Source organism: Juglans microcarpa x Juglans regia, chromosome 5D (genome assembly GCF_004785595.1).
Source record: "Juglans microcarpa x Juglans regia isolate MS1-56 chromosome 5D, Jm3101_v1.0, whole genome shotgun sequence".
In the NCBI taxonomy this organism is placed as follows: Eukaryota; Viridiplantae; Streptophyta; class Magnoliopsida; order Fagales; family Juglandaceae; genus Juglans; species Juglans microcarpa x Juglans regia.
This window is the reverse complement of record NC_054602.1, coordinates 8,331,589-8,352,903: the sequence shown is the minus strand read 5'-3', so window position 1 is coordinate 8,352,903 and position 21,315 is coordinate 8,331,589. Positions and strand designations below refer to the sequence as shown.

The window sequence follows — 21,315 nt, the reverse complement described above, 5'->3', positions numbered from 1 at the left end:
TTCCGACATCGTCTTATACAAACAAATTCAGATTGATCTAAAGAATTGATTATACATGTTCGATCTCAGATACTCGGATTTAATTTGAAATAGAAATGATGGTGATGCCCACTGATCTTGAACCTGTTCAGTGGTGGAAGGAATACAGAAGCTTGCTCTTCATTGTCACGATTGATCGATCAAACCTTCAATTGGTGTTGGATTATGGCACCATCCCGTAATTTTTTCCCCTTTGTTTCGAGGGTGAGATAGGGAGATTTGAACCAAGAACATATCCCGACCATATTTTACTAAGGTAGATTATTAATATTAATAAAAAAAAATTAAAAAGAAAAAAGAGAAATGGCAGTGGGTGTTAATTGACTTGACTGGTACAAGTTGTTGAACTTGTTGCCTTTGTTGAGAACCTGAGATTGGATAGTGAAAATATTTTATCTCATTTTATGATTATAAAATTTTTAAATTTTCACACAAAATATAATAAACAATTTAAAATTTTCAAATATCAAAATAATAATAATATTAAAAATAATATTCTAATAATATTTTATTTAATTTTTAATTTTCATCTAAAACCATCTCTTCTCATCTCATTATTTAAACATCTAAATCTCACCCATTTAGGCTGCGTTTAGATGTTGAGCCGAACTCAGTTGAGTTGAATTCTTTATAAATGATAGTGAATTGAGAAGTGAATGGAGTTATGTGAAGCCCATCTAAATTAAAAAGAAAAAAGAGAAATGGTAGTGGGTGTTAATTGACTCGACTGGTACAACTTGTTGAACTTGTTGCCTTTGTTTAGAGAACCTGAGATTGGATAGTGAAAATATTTTATCTCATCTTATCATTATAAAATTTCTAAATTTTCACACAAAATATAATAAACAATTCAACTTTTTCAAATATCAAAATAATAATAATATTAAAAATAATATTCTAATAATATTTTATTCAATTTTTAATTTTCATCTAAAACTATTTCTTCTCATCTCATTATTCAAACAACACCTAAGGCTTCATTTGGAAACATAACTCATCTCAACTCATCATTACAATTTTTTCAAATCCCAATATAAAATATAATAAACAATTCAACTTTTTCAAATTCCAAAATAATAATAATAATATTCTAATAATATTTTATCAACTCAACTCAACTCACTTCAACATCATCTCACCCATTTAGGCTGCGTTTAGATGTTGAGCCGAACTCAGTTGAGTTAAATTCTTTATGAATGATAATGAGTTGAGTAGTGAAAGGAGTTATGTGAAGCCCATCTAAACTGAGTTTAAAGTAAATTTAGATGTTAAGAGGAGTTTAATACTTTTTATAAGAAATTAAAAAAAATTGTAAATTCCACGTATAAAGATATTTTAAGTTGAAAAAATTTGTAAATCCCAAGTATAAGAAGGTTTTTAGTTGGGATGAATTTAGCAATTTGAGAGTTGGGTGTTTAGATTTTAAACTCATCTTAAAATTAGATTGAACTCAATTGAACTCAGCTGAGTTTGAAAACCAAAAGCAGCCTTAGAGAGAGGCTTCAAGAAAAAGAGAAACCTGCCTCCAACAAACTCCCAATGAATTAAACAAAACAAAACAAAAAAAAGAAAAGAGAAGAAATTGAGAAATTTTTAAAGCATAAAGAGGGGCCTCCAAAACTGAATGCATGTGAACTCACCAAATAAGAGCATAAGCCCAGAGTCGGGCAATAACTAAACAAAATAGAAGTTACATTTCACTCTAATAACCTTATTCATGGCTCAACTCAAAAGCATTAAATTCAAATTTACAATGCTTCAACACTAAATGCCTAAAAGTCAACTACAAATATAGTGTGAAATGAAATATAGGGAACAAATAAATATGTTTCGAATAACCGTTCAGCACACACCATAATACCATGATTATTAAAGGCTAAACCACATACTAAAATGAGACCTACAACACCAGAATTACAAAAAGCTTTCCCTTTTTCCATCTGTGGACCAAACATCACTTTTAACCAGCCTTGAATTCAAATGATCCAGGCAGAATTGAAGAAATGAATCCCCTCCAGCAAGCTGAAAACAGCTGAGTAATATACATGAAAAAACATAAAAAAGAATAGCTGCATCATGAGCCATCCAGAATACTACATCTGGATTTTCTTTTCTTCTTGGCTCTGCTCCTGCTCAACTCCACTAGGATCTAACCCACTAAAAAAAATCACTCATGTGTGCATCACTGTCAACGGATGGGGTGGTATTGGGCTGATATTCTCTTCGGAGGCAACTTGCGCAGGATGTAGAGGACTAGAGCCGAAGGCAGGATTTCAACCAACTGCAATTTAAACATTTTTTTTTTTTAATTTAGGGGAAAATACCAGAAAGGGAGACAGAATAAGATCTCCAAGTAACAAGCTTAGTAGAATACCGTGTAGTAAATCAAGTTTAAGATGGGATGATCCAAGACATCAAGTGATGCATCTGAATCAAAAGCAGATAAAATGACCTGCATTTTGTGAATTAAGTTAGAAGCGGATGTATGCTTAGGATACCAAAAAAGTTTCAAAACACATAAACAAAGTTGTGGTCATGGGACTGTCTTCTTTTCACTATGACAAATAATTACAAAGTAGAATGTCTCAAGTTTATATGCGCTTAGATCAAAGTTCAGGAGCTGATAGGATGAATATTCTAGATCAGCAAGAAATCCTCTTACACTCGCACCCTACCATATTGTTAATTCAATTTCAGACTAAACCTGGGAGATCAACAGTGAAATCTAGCTTCAGCTCATCCTACAGGCTCAATCATAGGCAAAAAAACAAAAAGTTGATTCTCATTTTTAATACACATGATCTCCAATTCTGCTTTGCCTATTTCACATTATATCTTGTTTTACTCGATCCATCTCCAACATCCTCATATAAACTGCTATGCGAATTTATAAAAATATGTTCTCCATTTCCAATCGTTGAGAACAAAAATGAAAGCTCGCCTTGTAGTCATTAAATCAAAATAGAGAAGCTACTTGTGTCTGTACAAATATAATCTGAAACAAATACAGTAGATGCACTTATTCAGATTTTCATTTTGTCAAGAAAAAAGAACTGCACATTGTTTCGAGATATCAAATGCACCAAGCCAGCTCATAAGATAATTTCTTATCCAGTCAGTTGAAATTTCAGTTCTGTTTATGATCTTTTGTAGATTAGATTTACCACTGCAAGTTTGCAACTGTTTGGATTTATAACTAGACCAAGATTAAAATAATAACGGGTGTTAATGATGCACAGCCTACACTATGGTATAATATGAATGTGCGAGGCAGAAAGAGTTGCAATTTTCCTAGCACTACTAGCATTTAAAATATGCTTCAAAGCCCTCAATAAAAGTAGTGCAAAAAATAGCTTGGCACTTACGACAAAGCATCTTATAAGAAAGCAGGTGAAACATATAGCTGTTACAGATCCAACCTGAAACAAAAAGCACAATTTGCATTAATAAAACCTAGTTTGAATTGAAAAACTTGTTTTAATAAGTAAGATAAGTTTTTATTAATGACCAAAGAAAGTACTGATAAAAAAAAATTAATGGCGAAGGAAATTAGAAAGGCACAATCGAAGTACACGAGGGATATAAAACAGATAAACCTATTGAGAGAGAGAAAAGAGCAGGAAAATCCTAGAAAGAAAAGGATTTTACAAAGATATCTTCATGGATCTACTGTTAAATTTCCTTGGATTTGAAGAAAGCTGCATGGTAGAAACTTAAAAGGATTTACTTTGGTGGCAAGTATGACCAGACAACACACCCCAATTGGATAATTTAATCTTTATCATACAAACTTTGATAAAGCAACAGCATCTTGCTTAGGAATTTTTTTTATCTTCAATGTTATGGCATAGATTTTAATGAAAGTTACACAGAAGCTGGCCAGCTGTAGCGACAAAGATCCATTTGCCAACAAAAAGTGTTGATATATAACTAATAAAAGCTCATGAGGATTCAAACATTTCATTATAATGAAATATGCTTTTAGTTATGCATCTGATGTGTAGATCTAATAGCCATGATTTCTGACTATGGTTCTATATCCTTCTAATAGCAGAAATGCAACATATATGCATAGCTATAACAAACCAAAGCATGCAATATATAAAGGGACATACAAAACTGATCCCATCATAAAAAGTGGTCCAATTAGGTTGTCTCAAACTTGTGATCACCTAATGGATCTAGGGCCATCGTTTGGTTACTAAACTCATCTCAACTCATCATTACAACTTTTTCAAATTCCAATATAAAATATAATAAACAATTCAACTTTTTCAAATCTCAATATAATAATCATATTAAAAAATAATATTCTAACAATATTTGATCATCTCAACTCAACTCAACTCAACTCGGTTCAACATCCAAATGCAGCCTTAGAAAACATAAATATAGTAATCAACATAAAGATGATCATCGGACAGGCACCCTCATAGAGTCCTTTGCTGGGAAAAAATGTAGACTTCATTCCACATAGCCTGCTCATTACCATGCTTATGGCAGTATCAATAGGGCAAACATAATAAGAGCCTCTCTCTCTCTCTCTCTCTAAGTGTAAGAGTGCATATGTTCTACCAGATATATTGAATTCGAATTGCTGTAGAACACTTGTTATTGTTGCTTATACAGTACAGAGATGCAAATGCACATGAAAAAATTGGAAATACATTCCAAAATGACAATTTCAAGTTCATTCAGATCCAATCAGGTCGCTAATGCTATACTAGATTAAAAAATATAAGATCACCCCATTGTAAATGGAAGTTGGTTAGGTTCAGTTTTCCCCAAATAATGTCACTAAGATATTCTCCATAAACATAAAAACAAGCAAAGAGGAGAAATTATCGCAGGAAAAAATTCCAGCAATTATGTTTATAACCCATCAGACAAACTACAGTGCGAAGGCACATGCCTCATGAAGCTTCTTCCTTCTTCCTTTTGATTCAATTGGAAAACGTCTCAACATGAAAAATAACCTGGAAACATTTTATATGTAAATCCAAAAGAAGAAAACGCAGAAATAAAGCCCCAAATATAGATACCAACATGTAGCAAGAATTGCAAAAGTGACAAGCACTGAACGGAAAATACTATAAAAATCAATATGATGCTCTTATAAAAATATAAAAATAAAATCAACATGGTGCTGAACAGTGAACACTCACCTTCCTCCGTATAGCAAGAAACCTAATGCAGCTATAATTGACACGGCTGGAATAAAAACATGTGATATAATAAGCACAAATGATTAAATGGAAGAAGCAACACTTAGAATGTTTGGTTTATTTTTTTATGAGTAATTATTAGGTGCTCTCGGAGTACAGAGATGTGGTACTCTCATCCTATTACGGGATGCCGTGTCATAAAAAATTAGTACTTATGTAGGCAATTTTAATGGCATGACATTTTATGATAGGATAGGATTATCACGTCTTCCATATTCCGGGATACCTAATAACTTTCTTATTTTTTAGAAGGCAAATGAAGTGTCAATCTCCAGAAAAATTGACCATGAGAAAGTTGCAGCATCATTGGATACAAGGGCTAACCTGCAATAAATATCTTTCCAATGAATTCAACAACGGTGTTGTCATTGATCCAAAGGTATATCCAGATGCAAACCTGATGCCAAAGCCTCAATTTGGTTAAATCCTTCTTAAAAGCAGAAAGTAAAATTATATTTCAGTAGCGGCCCTTGGGGGGCTTGTTTGGGGCTGTTTATGCTATTTCTTTCAAAAGAAGTAAAGAGTATGATGCTGTTGGACAAAGGTTTCAGAAATGATGGAAATGTTTTTAATTTAGGAGCTCTTTATGACATTCTTGATCCATTAATGGAGGCTGGATTTTGTAGAAGAGAAAAGACATCTTTTATTTTGCCATGAGATTAACAACACAGGAATTATTGGAAGGTTAGCAAGTCGGCCCATGAATGAGATAGTGTAAAATGATTCCTTCTGTCTGAATAAAATCATAACCTGCTAAAATAAGTACCAATAAAATGTACTCCCCTTCCCCCTCCCCCCACCCCCCCCCCCAAAAAAAAAAGAAAAAGAAAAGGGAGAAAACAATCAAGAAAGAAGAAAAAATAACTGTCATATAAGAATTACATGAAAAGATGAGTAAAATGCTAAAAAGATCACATTTCTGATGCAGATCCTAGAGATCAGTAAGCTAATTGGAACATCTATAAAGCAACTGATGCAGCATAAGTAAGTGAGAGATTAACTGTACCTGTATAAAATAAACTCCAGCATTAACTGAGATATAAACAATCCTGAGCTTATCAGACGGTAAACTTCTTGCCTGTCCATTAATGGTACCAAAAAGGTTAACATTCCCCAAACCCCCAAAGGTCTACGTCTGACTGGAGTGCAAAACTGGCCTTACAAATTCTGATAACAACAATCCTTTTTTGCATGAGGAACATTTTACTTGCCTGGTGATATATCTCTGCCCAAAAAAGGACAAGGAGTGTGTATGTAGAGAAAAATAGAAGACCTGGAAGATCCAATAAGACCAAAACTAGAACCTGGTTCAAGATGCAGGAGCTCTATGTCAGCAGACTAAACTTGATACTTGGAGAGAACATTATTTACTCTCTGAAGTCTGATATATATATATATATATATTTATATATTCCTTTTTAAATGCTAATTTTTACCCATAAGGCTCAACAAAAGAGTGAATCTTACATATCTTTTTCCTTTTATAGGTTCTTACATTATATCATGAAATCTTTTGAGAGTAAAAACAACAGGGATGCTCCATCTTTGTGACACTTTCTCATATAAATGAGAGGTCTTTTAATTTGATACTTAGCATCTTTAGACTATGAAGGAGGTTGAGCTTTGTAAAACAATATCCCAAACTTTGTATTTCCGAAAAGAAAAGGGAAAAGAACGTGCATCTGTTTGTTTAATAATGCTTAAGAGTGGAGATAAGTTTTAGTCATTTCCTTTTGGTTTGCTTCATACTTTTCAAACTATGTGGAGCTCTACAATTCAGAAAGATGAATGGTGGAAAAGAAATAAGAAAGATCTGCTGATCACATTCAAGTCCTGGAACTATCACTGTACAAAACTCAAAAGCCAATGCAAGTGTCACATCACATAGCATGGTTAGCTTAAATACTTTTGGAGTTCTGGAATCACATTTCTCGAAACTTGACAAACTAACCTTTGGGTGCAATACAAACACTTGAGTGTGAAATCCAAACACAATTGCACGTACTGCGACATAAGAAAGGCATAATCAAAGAATGTAAATTATATCCAAATGAAAAAGTATATCAAAGAGTCCCAACGCCACCAGCCTTAAGAATATCACCTCCATTAACAATGAAGTTCATGAGATGGAAAACTTTCTGCGTTGTCCAACCATATTCAGGCACTCTCAACTCAATCCTTATTAATTGAATCTGCACATCGCGAAACAGATACCCAACTTCAGAGATTCCCCTTAAAACACTTCAAACAAGTTTCCTTATCTTTTCAGTCGAAATGAAGCATATCTTTTTCCTTTAACAATCAATTGGAGTCAAAATATTCCGGAAAAAGGGCATAAATTGAAAAAACAACAGAAAATAAATTAGAAAAAGAATAAAATAATATGACCTGATACCTATTTAGACTATTAATCAGAAACTATTTGGAAAATGAAGTTATTCAACAAGATCTATTAAAATCCGAAAAATACCCATGATTATATGTCCAACAATAAGTTCAATCAAGTCAGAACAATTTAGGAATTTCACAACTATGGTGCTAGATGCAACTACTAACTAGTGTTTTCGCATGTAACAGCCCATCACTAATGTCACTATCACACTCACTCAACTTCTAATGATCGTTAACAGTGAAAATGGAACAAAGGACACATTTACAACAGTTCCCAATCTATCATTTTCAAATCCCATTATATCATATACACATGTACAGAGGAAGCACTAGTTAAAGAGAGAGAGAGGCGGGGGACCAGGGCAACTGAGGAGACGAGGGCGTAAGCTGCGCACAGAGTGTAGAAGATCCCGTCCTGCCACCTAGTGGAGTCGTTGATCTCGTCCCACCAGCTGGAAAGAAGAGCTCCGACCACCCCAATCTCTATGGGCGTCGAGCTTAGTGGCATTCGCGTCATTCCGCCCCAGGTCGTGAAGCTCCTCCGATAAGAGCTTCCACACAGAAAGTCAATTGTAGTCTGAGAGAGGCCCCAGAAACTGAGAGCCGAAAAATAAAAAAAGAAAAAACTGCTCGCGCACAAACAAACCCAAATTCAAAGCCACTGAGACAGAGAGAGAGAGGGTTTGGGAGAGGAAAATTCTACCAGACGGTCAGGGGATTGGCTTTCGGAGTGGCCATTTGGTTTGGCTGCTATCACCTAAGCTTCTACTGGGACGTGCCTACTTTTCCTATGCTACAACTACTTGTACCACATTACGAGTTTTAACTGTTTTAGCCTTCTTTATTATTTTGTAATGGCCGTTTTTCTTGCAGATACGTATTTCACTTGTACCTTTTGGACAACTCTACCCCTACTCTACATTCTAATCCCAATTGCAATAGACACGCAGCATCAAGCGTGGTGTGCACTCTAATTAACTCCCATGTGTCTGTATATATCATTTTATTAAAATTTAAGATAATTTAATTTAAAATGTCAGTTAACGAGCATTGGATTATTTGAAATATTTTGTACTTTTTCTCACCTTTTATTTTCTGATCTCGCGGGGTGTTAGCCTAGGCATTTTTTATTTATTTAATATTTTTAAATATTTTTAATAAATAAAAAATATCAATATACTAATAGTTACTTTATTAATTAGTAAATAATAAATAAATAAATAAGTCAAAATGAAAAACAAAATGAGAGGATACAAAAGCATTATTCTTTTTTAAATATTACATTTATATATTTTCACAATTAGATTAATTAAATATAATTAGAGCATTTAGAAATCATTTATTATAACCTCAACTCAAACCTATAAACCTATAAACATTATAAACCTGTAAACATTTCGAGTCAGATTCAACGCGTGTTTCATATGTTATTATATTTATACTCTATCAAATGAAATACTTAACACATTTAACGGATTTATAAGTTTATAACACTAGTATAATTTGTCCATGTAAAATCAAATGCAACAGAAATACGACAGAGTTTAGAGTTAAATTTATTTATTACAAAAAAGAATATATATATATATATATATAATTAATTTAAGAGTTGTGCGACACATAAAATATATCACTCATGGTATAATCTATTATAATTTTTAAAAAAATAAAACATCAATTAATTTTTAATATGATTGATGTTAAAAAATTCTGCAGCAACGATTTGTCGGGCGTGTAAAAAATAAAACATCTAAATAAATTTTTTATAATTTTTAAAAAATAATTTATACAATTTTAAAATGTATAAATTTTGTACACAATTTAAAAATAAATAAATCAATATTTACTTTAAAAAAAACTAATTTTTAGCTGTTGTACCTTATCTAAATTAGTTTTGAGATCTCGATTCGAGATAGAGATTTTTATGTTTAATTAATAAGGTGATATGAGATTACTTATTTATTAATTATTTATAAATTATTTATTACTATTCACCAATTACGTGAATTACTTAACTCGTAAAGAAGTGGGAAATGCTGAGATTTGAGTGTCACGTGTTGCAAGTGAGAAGATGCCGTAGGAGATTCCTCCACTGGGGCCCACACACAACACAGCTCAAATAAAGAGGGCAGCACTAGGAAGAGGAAGCACTATTTTGACGGCAAGGTGACATGAAGCTTCTTCAATGGATGACGTGGCTGCCTGGACGGTTAGTCGGTCGTGTGGGGTCTGTGGTATGTTTGTTCAATGTTCATGATTAAGTCAGATCGATTAGGCGACGTATGCACCATGCACTGTGCATAATAACTTCCTTTTTAAATGTTTTTTTCTTAATTTTTATTCATTGGTCGGCAAATTTATTAAGTACAAACGACTCCGTCACCATATTTGAGCAGGTTTGATTATATAAAGTTAAACTATTTTATTTTATATAATTATTATAATTTTTTAAAATTCTCATGTAAAATATAATAAATAATTTAATTTTTTTTAAATCATAAAATAAAAATAATATTAAAAAGTAATATTTTAATAATATTTTATTTAATTTTTAATAAAATATATCATTTCATTTGATTAGACCTAATGACTAATATTAAAAAATTGATTACTCTGTAATTTATCAGCCAGCTGCTGTCTTATTCCAAATTTCAAAACAAATGTTTACAATATTAAAGTCGGCATTGTTTCATCTACCGAATCCATTTATGAAAAGTTCAACAGTGGTGAGAGATATCGGCTATGTTAACCTTAATTGTCGGCATATATATATAGTTTGGTTCATCTACTTTGCTAAGCAGCATCTACCGCTCCGCCCACGGCGCACGAGCTGGTAAAAAGTGCCGCATCCTCTCATTTGACTGGAAGCACGCACGATCTTTTACTTCGTTCGACAATCCCTTTCTTTTATTACTGGAAGTGACATTTCAAAAGCATTCTTGAGGGAGATTCTCGACAGATAGACCCATGAGTCCTTATTCCTTTATCATTTGTGGAAAAGTCGTGGGATTTCAGTCCCAATTAAGTAAGACGTAGGGTGGATTAATGGCATGCTCATGCACACCACTAGTTTGGAGAAAGAACGAACATTAATTGAAGAGCAGTAATATAAGGCAACGCAAGCAATTTACAATCGCATGTTTGAAGGAATGAAAATCCTACATTGTCCGGCTTCTGAGAGTCCGCGTGCCGCACCTTTCCTTGATCCTCGTCCTTTGATTTGCGTTGCACATAGTTCATTCATTTGACCTTATATTATTTGTTAACGTAATGTGGAAACTAGCAAGGTTTGAAATGCTGGCAGTAGTAGCATCCGCAAAATTATCAACAAATATCTAATTGTCAAATATATCATCTCACAACCGTGCTTCCCATTCCATAACCAGTATATTTGGCGGCTTTGACTTTGAGACTAACTAACTAATTTTTAAAAAATTATTAACAGGCATATTTAGGGATTGTTTGGTTACGTAAATGAAATGAAATGAGATAAAAGTTGAAAGTTAAATAAAATATAATTAAAATATAATTTTTATTTTATAATTTAAAAAAATTGAATTATTTATTATATTTTATATTAAAGTTTAAAAAAATTATAATGATTATATGAGATGAGATAGATCTATCTAATTTCACCAAACCAAACCAGGCTTTAGTTAAAAAAAAAACAAAATCGATAAAAGTAAGCTTATTAACTAATTTAGTTTGATGTGGTACTTTGGATTGTAATTTTATTTATTTATTATAAAGTATATATGACTTCACACATTGAGTTACATTAATTTAAACGTTTGTTTTTATAAGATTATAAAATAGCACTTATCAATTATAAAATATTCTTTTAAGTATAGATAATATGATACTCTCCTCTTGCTACAAAAAAATGTACCGTTGAAACTTTTAATATATTGACTAGTTTTTAATAATATGACCTTTTGTTATCAAAAACAAAAAAAATAATATGGCCTTGGGTCTGTCTTATTTTCAAGGGTATTGTTTTGTACATGGGTCTCTCGTGTATAAATTATTTTGCAATCTTTAATGATGTTTATGTGATATTATTTGATTTGCATATAATCATCTTACAAATTGAACTTGATGTATTGAGTTGAAAATATAATTTTTATCATACATTTTATTTTAAAAAAATTCAAATAAAGGTTATTCAAGTGGGGTCCGGGACGCAATGGTAGTTCGTTTGACTCTAGATTAGAAGGATGCGTGTTCGATTCACGTCGGGTTCAATTGAACAGCCACCTGCGCTGTTTATATCGAATGGTAGTCCTTGGCCGCGAGGCAGTGGAGCTAGCCCATGACGCCTTACAATCGTATTTTCCAAGCGTGCTGCATCACGCAGCTGGAGTTCATGCCATTCTTGCTTGTTCTTCCTAATTAACGTTCAATGTAATATGCCTGCAATATCTAGCATGTTGATACCTTTTAGATAAGATTAGAATTGAAACTTAAGATAGAGTGCTGAATATTTCCCGCACCACTCGAGATCAAATATCACCTCAAGACATCTTAAGCTTGATAGTTTAGTGGAAGACCATCAAGTGTTCCTTCGTGATTGCTTCTGGATATATGAGACTAGAATTGAAATATCAGAAATAGAGCTGAATGTTTCATGCATCACTGGAGATTCAATACCGTGATGTCATTCCAAGGCTAGGGATATGATAAATTGAAAGAACCTTTTTGTAATATAATATGCCATCAATTTGTTGGGGCCAGCATTTTAATGGCAGTAGGTACTGAGGTTGTATGTCGAATATTGGATTCTTGGTCATCAACTAGGAAGCTGCCAGTTAGACATTTGGGTTGTCACTGCAAATTTCAGTGTCGAAGTTAATAAAATACATCAGACACTCTCGTGGAGTGAGTTGCTCAATGCCCGAGTCAGTGGACTGGTCTTTTGAAGATGGAATACAGTCGATCGAAATTGTTCTCTTGGAGCAAATGCCATTGGAGCAGGCATATCTAAAATATGGTGAAAACTTTCCAATATTTTGGTATTGGCAAGATCATATCCCCATAGTGGCCCTGACCCATAGAAGAAAGTGACATTCTGAGCTTAGTGCTTTGTGGGCTCTCGCGACAAAGGTGTTCATGTTATATCTAAGATCACTACTCAGTTGGATGAGAGGGATAGGTAGTCTCGCTGCTTCTTTCTTTTTTTGCATATATATATATATATATATATATATATATATATATATATATCTTTCCCATGCATCAGGGTTACGCCCGTTTTGCTTTTCAATTGGGTCTCAATACTCGAGGAAAATTGTGAAGTCCGGAAGTTCACTGAAAGAGCACATGCGATTATGTGAATCGACGAGTAAAACTAGTCAAGAATTAACATTAACGTTTAATTCATTTAACACCACATTGACACAATTGGCTTCAAATAAATATGCCTCGTCTATCAAAAAGCAGCTTAAGGATTGCCTGCAATCTGCTTCAATCATGGCAGGAGAATTGAAGCCGATTTCATTTCTTAAAAGTTCAAAACACAAGTGCTGAGACGATGGAATGCAACAGACAGACACTCCTTTCAGTTGATCCCGAGATATTCTCGGTGGCTTGGGAACTGTACTCATTTGCTCGTAATCATTTAAAAGAACCATCCCATCAGCAAGATTCAGAGACTCGAAACCGAAGTCTGGTTTATCATCAAAGGTTCAGATTGATTGTAGTGGTCCGTGTCATCAAACAATTCGAAATTGCCTTTTTTTTAAGAACAGGTCCGAGTCAAATGGCAATGACTTGAGGCACTTCTTTTTAACTGTTTCAAACTCCAGGGCTCAGAAGTCTTTAAGAACTTTCTCAACAGAGAAGAAAACCCTATATCTTTTATTATCACTCTTTATCATAAATTTGCCAATGCGAGTATATAATTTACACGCACAAATTTCTTTGTTGGCAATGAGAATTGAGCTCTCCCTCCAAACACTCCCAGCTCCCACAAATGCTGCTACCGTTACTTCGCCCTATCTTTAAACGGTGCTGTCCATTGAAATACTATAGACCCGATGGGTGTTCATCAGTTCTTTACAACGCAGAGATCCATACTAAGATTTCCTACTGATCATGGCAGATCTGTTCCGCATGTGTTGCGCTCCATATGCTGCAGTGGAAGCCACTGTTGTTGAAGCCACTAACCAACTGCATCAAATTAAATGGACATAATGTTATCAGATTATCAAAAGAATCAAAATTCAGCGCGCCAGAATGGAGGCTGAACTACCTCAAATACGTGATATATGTTTGAGTATCTTCGGTTCCAAACTCGGGTTGAAGAAGAGCTCCAGCCACTAAAACCAACTGGAGCACTGTATTAACCTGTCATGATTGGGACTACTCGTTAAGCAACCTGAACGAACTCTTTAACAAAATTAGCCTAGCCTACTTTGCGAACTATCTTTTCCTCCAATCTATGAAGCCACCAGCACACTGGTGATCTCTTAAAATGGTTTACAGCATTTCATACTTTACTAAATATTTTATTCGTAACAAAGAAAAAGAAGCAGATTATTCATCCAAGAACGGGAAAAAAAAAGTTTATAGAACTTCACAGAATAATCTATTTCCTGTCTAACTGTCAATTTCAAAAAGATTTTTTGAATGGTTGTCTCACTGTCCATTTTGTGACCGGTTGTCTAACTGTCCATTTCAAAAAGATCATCATCATAAAACCCCCTTTGACCTAACTAATTTACACATCATATTATTACTACCCCATCCAGCACATAATGAGATTGATGAAAGTCAATGCGTACCTTGCTAATAAAGAGAGGCTCGACCTTTTGGGGATGGGAACCATCAAGGTTGAAGAAATCAAACCAACTTTTCCACTAAATGAAGAAGAAATTAAACAACACCCATCAAGATTTCAACTAAATTACTAACAGGACTGTCAAGTGGAGTAATAGAAGTAGTACTATAGCAAAGTTCAAGTTAGGCTATATTACCTCCCAACCAAAGCTATTGCCTCTTTGATACACTGCACCACCAATGAGAAAAACATCTCGCAACACAAGTCCAACAAGTCCAGCTTCACAATCCAAAAACCAAATAAGATTCATTTTCCCCAAAACATTTATATGATATATTTGCATTCAAATCAGTCTTATTATAAGTGCACATATATACTGCCATCTGACATCCATTAAAACCAATCATTTTTCATAGTAAGACAACATTGTTGCCATAGCCTAATATAACATGTTCAAATGCAAGGGCAAGACTATATGCTTATACGGGCACTTTTGGCTACTTTTTTTTTTTTTTCCTGCAATGTGTTTTTTCTTTTCCGGGCAAGAGGGGTTGGGGAATTTCCGAAATTACTTACGGTGCAGAAGATCCTTATGTACCATTGCCAAAGCAACACATCCAATAAGAACCTGTATTAAGAAGGCAATAATAAATAGACAAAATTCAGCCACAAGGAAGGTTAATGAACCAAATACAACCCGCAAGGAGCAAACAGCCAAAACCATCAAGCTCAGAAGAAGAGGCCTGGAATTTTACCTTGTCAGCGAGGGGATCAAGGTAGGAACCCACTACAGAATCAATTCTCATCTTCCTGGCCACGTATCCATCTAGCTGCATGATGGATGAAGAAAAAGAAAAGCATTTAACCTCTTATTTTTGTAACATTGGGTTGTCTTCCATCAAATAATAAGAGGCGTGCCATACCCAGTCAGTTGCCCCTGAGATAGCCAATCCCACCATTGCCGCAGAATACCACTCATTCGTGATCATCCTGCATAAAGATTGGAAATCACAATTACAGTACAATACAATTAAAAGTATAAATATAAATTTTTATGGATAAGGAAAAAGGAAAAGGAAAAGATTGAGGACAGAAGCTGGACTTATATTAAAATTATTATATATATAAAAACCAATTAACTCACGATCTTAACAAACTAAAATCGGGATATTATATATACAATTAACTCACGATCTTACAAAAAAAAAAAAAAAAAACGTACCATCCAAGCACTGGACCGGATAGCAACCGACTCACGGAGATCAAATTCGGCAAGTTCACGAAACTCTCCACAAAAGCGTCAGCATGCTCCTTGGACGGTTCGACCCGATCCAACACGGCCTGCCCGGGCGAGGCGGACCCGAGGCTCAACTTGATGGGAAAAGCGGTCCTGCTTCTGAGAAGATTGAGGTTCAAGTTGAGGGCCTGGACCCTGCGCAAAACGACAGCGTTGCCCTGGAGGTATAGAGGCGTGGCGGACTGGGAGAGCTTCCAGGGAGGAAAAGAAAGGAAGAGAGGACCATGAAAGGGCGTGATCCATTTGGAGAGAGGGGAGAGGAAGCGAGAGGGAGTCGAAGAAGGCAAGCGAAAAAGAGGGTGAGAGAGAGAGCGCGAGAGAGGGAAATACTGGAGAGGGATTGTGGAGGCGGCGGCGGTAGCAGTGAGGAAAGTTCTGGATCTCTTGTTGTTTTTTATTAGGGCATTGAAGGACCTGAAAACCACCATGTTTGTAGTAGCATTTCTCGTTTTAGGGTTTTGCAGGGGGAGCAATGTCACCTGCAATGTGACTTCCTACAGTCACTACAATATGTCCAACTGCCACAAAATCCACGCGCCACGTGTTTATGTAGCTGACTTGGCAAATTTTGTAAATGTTCCTATTTTGTACGAAGATAACGATGAAAACTAATTTTGTTTTAAAAAAAAAAAAACGATGAAAACTTATTTAGAAATGATCTGTACAGGCTTTAGACAAGCTTAAGCCCTATAAAAAAGTAAACGCTACATTTAAAAATGTAAAAAGATTATATTTTATTAATGAGATCACTTTTTCATTAAAAATTTACATAAAATTTATCTATTTAAAATTTTTTTATAAAAAAAAATATCTATTTAAAATTTGTATTTAGTATTGAACTTATTTTAATAAGTTTGAAGACGGGAGGAACGAGGTGCAGCCGATTTCGGGCCAGGCCGGGGTTTGAGTTAAGAGCTGAGCCTAGCCCGAAAATTGAATTTCGATGTCGGGCCCGAGATCGCTGAAATGGGCTCGCAGCTCTCTTGGGCCCTGGCAACTGAAGGAAGGAAAGTTCAAAAGATATTTTTTTTTTTTTTTAAAAGATAGTTATAGTTGGTTATTCTACCAAAACAGCCTAAACCACTCAAGCCTAAATTAAGCAGAACTTAGCTAGTGGATTGGCTCTAGTAACCGAACTGTTATATCGTCTCCCGACAAAACCCCAAAAGACATGTTCCTTTTTCCCCATTAATGTCTTCAGTTTCTCCAAATGCCATGACAGTACGTATAATATCCAGAGTGTTCATGTCTCTTTTAATTGTGAACGTGCATGTATCAGTTGGGGTTTGATAATGAAGTCAGCTCCTGAGGAGTTATGAAGGAGTTTGTAGATCAAAAGGGTTTGCAGGAGATGGACTGCGTGTCGTGCTGCGGATCATCGCATCGACCCGAAGTTTCTTGGAAAAAGAGAAACAATCGATATGATGCTAATGGCCCGCACACATTTGCTTCCGTTGTTGCCAACTTCTCGATGAAATCAGGTATTGTCCTAGACTTTTAATAATGTTTTAGGACATTCTTTTTAGTCTTTGTTACACAAATATTACGTACATATATATATATATATATACGTCATTGCAGCAATTAAAGATGTTGCCTAGCTCTTAGGACGTTAATTCTGTACGTACTGCGGATGTTAGATGCATTTTAAAATGATTATTTCAAATTTTCTCTGGATGAAACTAATAATTAAATACATGGTACTTTCATTAGATCTTGCAGCTTCGAGTTGTTTCAGCTGAATTATTGATTTGAATCGTACTGCTTAAGAATCCTATATATTCAGATAAGATTGCACTTGCATGCATTCCCATTTTTATCTATTTGCAGGAAGCAGCAAGTATAGGACTCTGGCTGAAGGGATACTAAACGTCGGACATGCAGAGATTTCTGCTCGGGTTTTCACGTTTTATGAATTGGCTGCTTCAACTGACAACTTCAATCCTGGTAGTCTGTTGGGCGAAGGTGGATTTGGGAGGGTGTACAAAGGATACATAGAGAGCATTGATAAGGTCTCTCTCTCTCCCTCTCTCTCTCAAGCATACACTTCCATCCTTGTGCATGCCACTGCATCGTCCCAAAATGACTTCTGCAATTTCATGCTTTGATTTATTGTGTTCAGGTTGTGGCTGTCAAGCAACTTGACAGAAAAGGATTGCAAGGAACTAGAGAATTCTTTGCGGAGGTTCTTATGTTAAGTCTGGTTCATCACCCAAATCTTGTTAACTTGGTTGGATATTGTGCAGATGGCGATCAAAGAATGTTAGTTTATGAATTCATGGCCAATGGGTCTTTGGATAATCACCTTCTAGGTATTCCCAAGCATGGCTTTAATTCATTTAATTGAATCAGTGGGCTTCATGGATTCATGACCAATCTTGTGTAACAATACCAATTAATTTATCTAATTCCACAGATTTATCTCCAGATGAAGAGCCTTTAGATTGGTACACCAGGATGAGAATAGCTGAGGGAGCAGCTAAAGGACTAGAATACTTGCATGACTTTTCCAAACCACCGGTGATTTATCGCGACTTTAAAGCATCTAACATACTATTAGATGAGGAATTCAGGCCGAAGCTCTCTGATTTCGGACTTGCTAAGATAGGTCCAACAGGAGGCAAGGACCATGTATCTACAAGGGTGATGGGGACATATGGTTACTGCGCACCTGAGTATGCTTCAACAGGTCAACTGACTACAAAGTCTGATGTTTATAGTTTTGGAGTTGTGTTTCTGGAATTAATCACAGGTAGAAGATCTATTGATCCTGCAAGACACACTGAGGAGCAGAACCTTGTGACTTGGGTATGTTCATAAGCAGAACTTGACTCCACAAAACTTTTTAGTACTTATCTACTTGTGTAGACAACTACCTTCTTTCCTCGCTGGCTGGTTAGAACATGTATAGGATCACTTTCACTGTCATCCTTACTTTACATGGACTGATGGAAAAAATTCCTCCCAATCTACTGACTGTATAGTATTAATCTTCTAGACCTTTTTCTTCTCTTTTTTTTTCCTCGAATGACAAATAGAATGTTAGGTTCCTTGCAGTTTGTTAGATGTTTTAGGCACGCAGTTTGTTGTTGAACAACAACTTAATAAAATCTTAATTTTCATCTTGCAGGCACAGCCACTTTTTAGTGACAGAAAAAAGTTTATATTAATGGCCGACCCTCTGCTAAGAGGAAGGTATCCTGTAAAGGGCCTCTATCAAGCTCTTGCAGTTGCTGCAATGTGTCTCCAACAGGAAGCTGACACCAGACCTTTGATTGGTGATGTTGTAACCGCTCTTGAGTATCTATCCAAGCCGAGAAATGTGCTAGGGATTCATTAAAAACATGACAGAACTAAAATAAGCCTCAACTAGGATGCGGACACCTGACCTTTGATGTGTGATATATTGTAACCGCTCTTGAGAATCTGGCAAAGCCTGTAAATGATGAGAGAAGGTGCTACGAATTCAGCAAAATAAAATGGAATTGCAATAGACCTCTACTTCTGTTTGTCTTTCTGGATACATGAAAACATTGTACGAATAAAAAAAGTTATAATAGTTTCAGTCCTAGTACGGATCAAATAAGTAAAAATTCATTCCTGCATGGGATGAGAGGTTCACAGACTTAGCAGCTTTCTGCTATAGCTCATAATCTCTCTGAACGCCATATCAATAGAATCTAGCAATCTAGATTTGATTCAATCCTTTTTCATTGTGTTGGAAGATTGTGCTGATCCTTGGTGGGAACTTCAGACACAGTAACATTGCGGGCAATTAAAGCTTTTGAGTCATTGCAAGCTTTCAAACATATAGGAATTACCAGGATAGTTGTTGTCATGTTGATTTCCACAGCAGGCACACCACAATCTCCAAGAGAAAACAAGAAACTCCAGCATTTGGTACTATACCACTCCAAGAAAGCACAATCTTTGAAGATTATTATCAGATTTAGCCATCAGCCTAGGAGCATCTGAAACAGCATGATGTTCAAAAAGCTGTGCTTAATGGATCCTTACGCTCACTCTGACACCATCATTCAAAAAGATTGCACTTAACATAGGTGGAACTGACGAGAGAGATATCATCCTAGAAGGTCTGGACTGAAAACATAGGAAAAAAAAGAAAAGATAAACAAAGGCAAAAAGTATTGTTTGAGCCATAGAACAAAAGCTTAGGAAGCATCATCTAGACTTGCAAGTCATTCTTGAGGATTGTGTAATTGTAACCGGGGATTCTGTTCAGCCGATTGCTTTCTGCAACTTCAACAACCGAGCACATCCTTGGCAGGATTGCATTAGTGCCTCTGATCCGCTTCTTCCTTCTCCATGTCATAATCAAGAACCAGAAACTTGGCCTGGAATGATCACTGGTGGAAGCCACGTCCACAATCTGCCCTTGAGGCTTTCGGGAGCTTCCATGTCGATCTATCTCGAGGTTTCTGAAATATTCGATTTCCTTTCTGACTAGTGATCCTACAGTGCCTCGAGTGCCTATTGCAACTGGAGCAATTGCAGCCATTTTCTCAGGGAATTGAGTGGTAGTGGTGGGGGCCTTATACTGCATTTTGTAAGGTTTATAGACTATAGAGGCTTGTGGATGAAGAAAGTTGGGTACTGGGTCTTTATCAGAATGGGAATTGCTTTGAATTTTGTTGGAGCATCTCTACTTTAACCACTCAAACATGCACTCATTCAAATGCTTTCATGTCAAAGTGGACAGCATGAAATCTTGCATGATTGAAGTTCTAAATAGGGACATTTTCATCATAGCCTCCTTGTGTTTGCAATGAAAGCATGACTTTTTTCCGGGTAAATTCTTTAACCCTTTTGACTACTTTAGGCTGGATCGATCTTTCTTTTTCTTGGTACGGACGCGGCAAGTTTTCTGAATTTTTATTTCTCTTGCCAAAGCTATCATGTATGGACAAAATAGAAATACCTCGTGCTTTTGATTTTTCGGTCATCATCTTTGTTAGGTTAAACGTCTTGTCCTTCCCATTTCACCATCTTGCCTGAGTGCTTTTAAGTCTAGCTGATATCTTTATTCCATTATTTTGCTTTTTGATTATTAGTATCAAATTGTATATCTTTATTCCAATCTTGAGCGTCTATTTTTCTATTATATGGAAAGTGGACTTTGTGGTCGTTTGAGTAAAGACCACTTTTCTTCCACGTTACGTGGTTGGCGCTCATACTAGCAATTGATCGGAACTCATTCAGTGCAGTGAAGCGACATAAATGATTTTCTTTGCTTTTAAAAAAGAATTACTTTCTTCTTAGTTGATAAGAGTTGTATAGTTATTGAAAAAGTACTTTGCTGAATGGTTTATTCATCCACTTATTGATAATGCCTTCAGCATCTCAATTTAAGAATGTTTACACACACCATTTTAAATAGGCCAGATTTGCATTTTAAAGTCAATTTCAATGGGACAATTTAAAGACAACGGAAACCATTGGGACTTGGTTAAGTGCTTTAGGATCCTTGAAGTAAGCGCACAATTTTTTATCATCATCAGGTCAACTACTCATTCTCTGATATTAACAGCTTCTATTTCAAATAGCCAATGTACGAGGAACATGGC

General features: G+C 35.3%; 4 protein-coding genes across 4 annotated transcripts; 1 reads left to right on the top strand and 3 right to left on the bottom strand.

The window, feature by feature from the left end:
- Nucleotides 1-1,683: 1,683 nt before the first annotated feature.
- On the bottom strand, nucleotides 1,684-8,406 carry LOC121265997 (tobamovirus multiplication protein 1). The gene is made up of 11 exons (XM_041169683.1): nucleotides 8,014-8,406; nucleotides 7,366-7,456; nucleotides 7,216-7,268; nucleotides 6,476-6,568; nucleotides 6,271-6,342; nucleotides 5,589-5,661; nucleotides 5,205-5,250; nucleotides 4,952-5,015; nucleotides 3,405-3,458; nucleotides 2,414-2,491; nucleotides 1,684-2,320 (listed from the first exon to the last, which is right to left on the bottom strand). The coding sequence occupies exons 1-11, from the start codon at nucleotides 8,170-8,172 to the stop codon at nucleotides 2,228-2,230; spliced, it is 876 nt and encodes a 291-aa protein (XP_041025617.1). The 5' UTR covers nucleotides 8,173-8,406; the 3' UTR covers nucleotides 1,684-2,227.
- Nucleotides 8,407-13,304: 4,898 nt separating this feature from the next.
- On the bottom strand, nucleotides 13,305-16,276 carry LOC121264066 (cardiolipin synthase (CMP-forming), mitochondrial). The gene is made up of 8 exons (XM_041167112.1): nucleotides 15,656-16,276; nucleotides 15,357-15,423; nucleotides 15,189-15,263; nucleotides 15,010-15,061; nucleotides 14,630-14,712; nucleotides 14,438-14,512; nucleotides 13,906-14,000; nucleotides 13,305-13,823 (listed from the first exon to the last, which is right to left on the bottom strand). The coding sequence occupies exons 1-8, from the start codon at nucleotides 16,156-16,158 to the stop codon at nucleotides 13,730-13,732; spliced, it is 1,044 nt and encodes a 347-aa protein (XP_041023046.1). The 5' UTR covers nucleotides 16,159-16,276; the 3' UTR covers nucleotides 13,305-13,729.
- A 1,256-nt stretch (nucleotides 16,277-17,532) lies between these two features.
- Nucleotides 17,533-19,833, top strand: LOC121265633 (probable serine/threonine-protein kinase PBL23). The gene is made up of 4 exons (XM_041169323.1): nucleotides 17,533-17,742; nucleotides 17,853-18,042; nucleotides 18,147-18,538; nucleotides 18,861-19,833. Exons 1-4 carry the CDS (start codon nucleotides 17,533-17,535, stop codon nucleotides 19,068-19,070), a joined length of 1,002 nt encoding a protein of 333 aa, XP_041025257.1. The 3' UTR covers nucleotides 19,071-19,833.
- Nucleotides 19,196-20,438, bottom strand: LOC121264067. Its single transcript, XM_041167113.1, has one exon. The coding sequence runs from the start codon at nucleotides 20,292-20,294 to the stop codon at nucleotides 19,917-19,919; it is 378 nt and encodes a 125-aa protein (XP_041023047.1). The 5' UTR covers nucleotides 20,295-20,438; the 3' UTR covers nucleotides 19,196-19,916.
- Nucleotides 20,439-21,315: the final 877 nt, after the last annotated feature.

Coding starts and splice junctions, on each gene's coding strand:
- LOC121264066 (XM_041167112.1), bottom strand. CDS start 16,158: ATGGTGGTTTTCAGGTCCTTCAATGCCCTAATAAAAAACAACAAGAGA. Junction 15,062..15,188: donor TTGATCCCCTCGCTGACAAG/GTAAAATTCCAG, acceptor TTCTTAATACAG/GTTCTTATTGGATGTGTTGC. Junction 14,001..14,437: donor AGCCTCTCTTTATTAGCAAG/GTACGCATTGAC, acceptor CAATCATGACAG/GTTAATACAGTGCTCCAGTT.
- LOC121265633 (XM_041169323.1), top strand. CDS start 17,533: ATGCATTCCCATTTTTATCTATTTGCAGGAAGCAGCAAGTATAGGACT. Junction 18,043..18,146: donor TTTGGATAATCACCTTCTAG/GTATTCCCAAGC, acceptor CTAATTCCACAG/ATTTATCTCCAGATGAAGAG. Junction 18,539..18,860: donor AGCAGAACCTTGTGACTTGG/GTATGTTCATAA, acceptor TTCATCTTGCAG/GCACAGCCACTTTTTAGTGA.
- LOC121264067 (XM_041167113.1), bottom strand. CDS start 20,294: ATGCAGTATAAGGCCCCCACCACTACCACTCAATTCCCTGAGAAAATG.
- LOC121265997 (XM_041169683.1), bottom strand. CDS start 8,172: ATGACGCGAATGCCACTAAGCTCGACGCCCATAGAGATTGGGGTGGTC. Junction 5,662..6,270: donor CTGGAGTTTATTTTATACAG/GTACAGTTAATC, acceptor CTTTGGCATCAG/GTTTGCATCTGGATATACCT. Junction 5,251..5,588: donor TGGAAAGATATTTATTGCAG/GTTAGCCCTTGT, acceptor TTTTTATTCCAG/CCGTGTCAATTATAGCTGCA.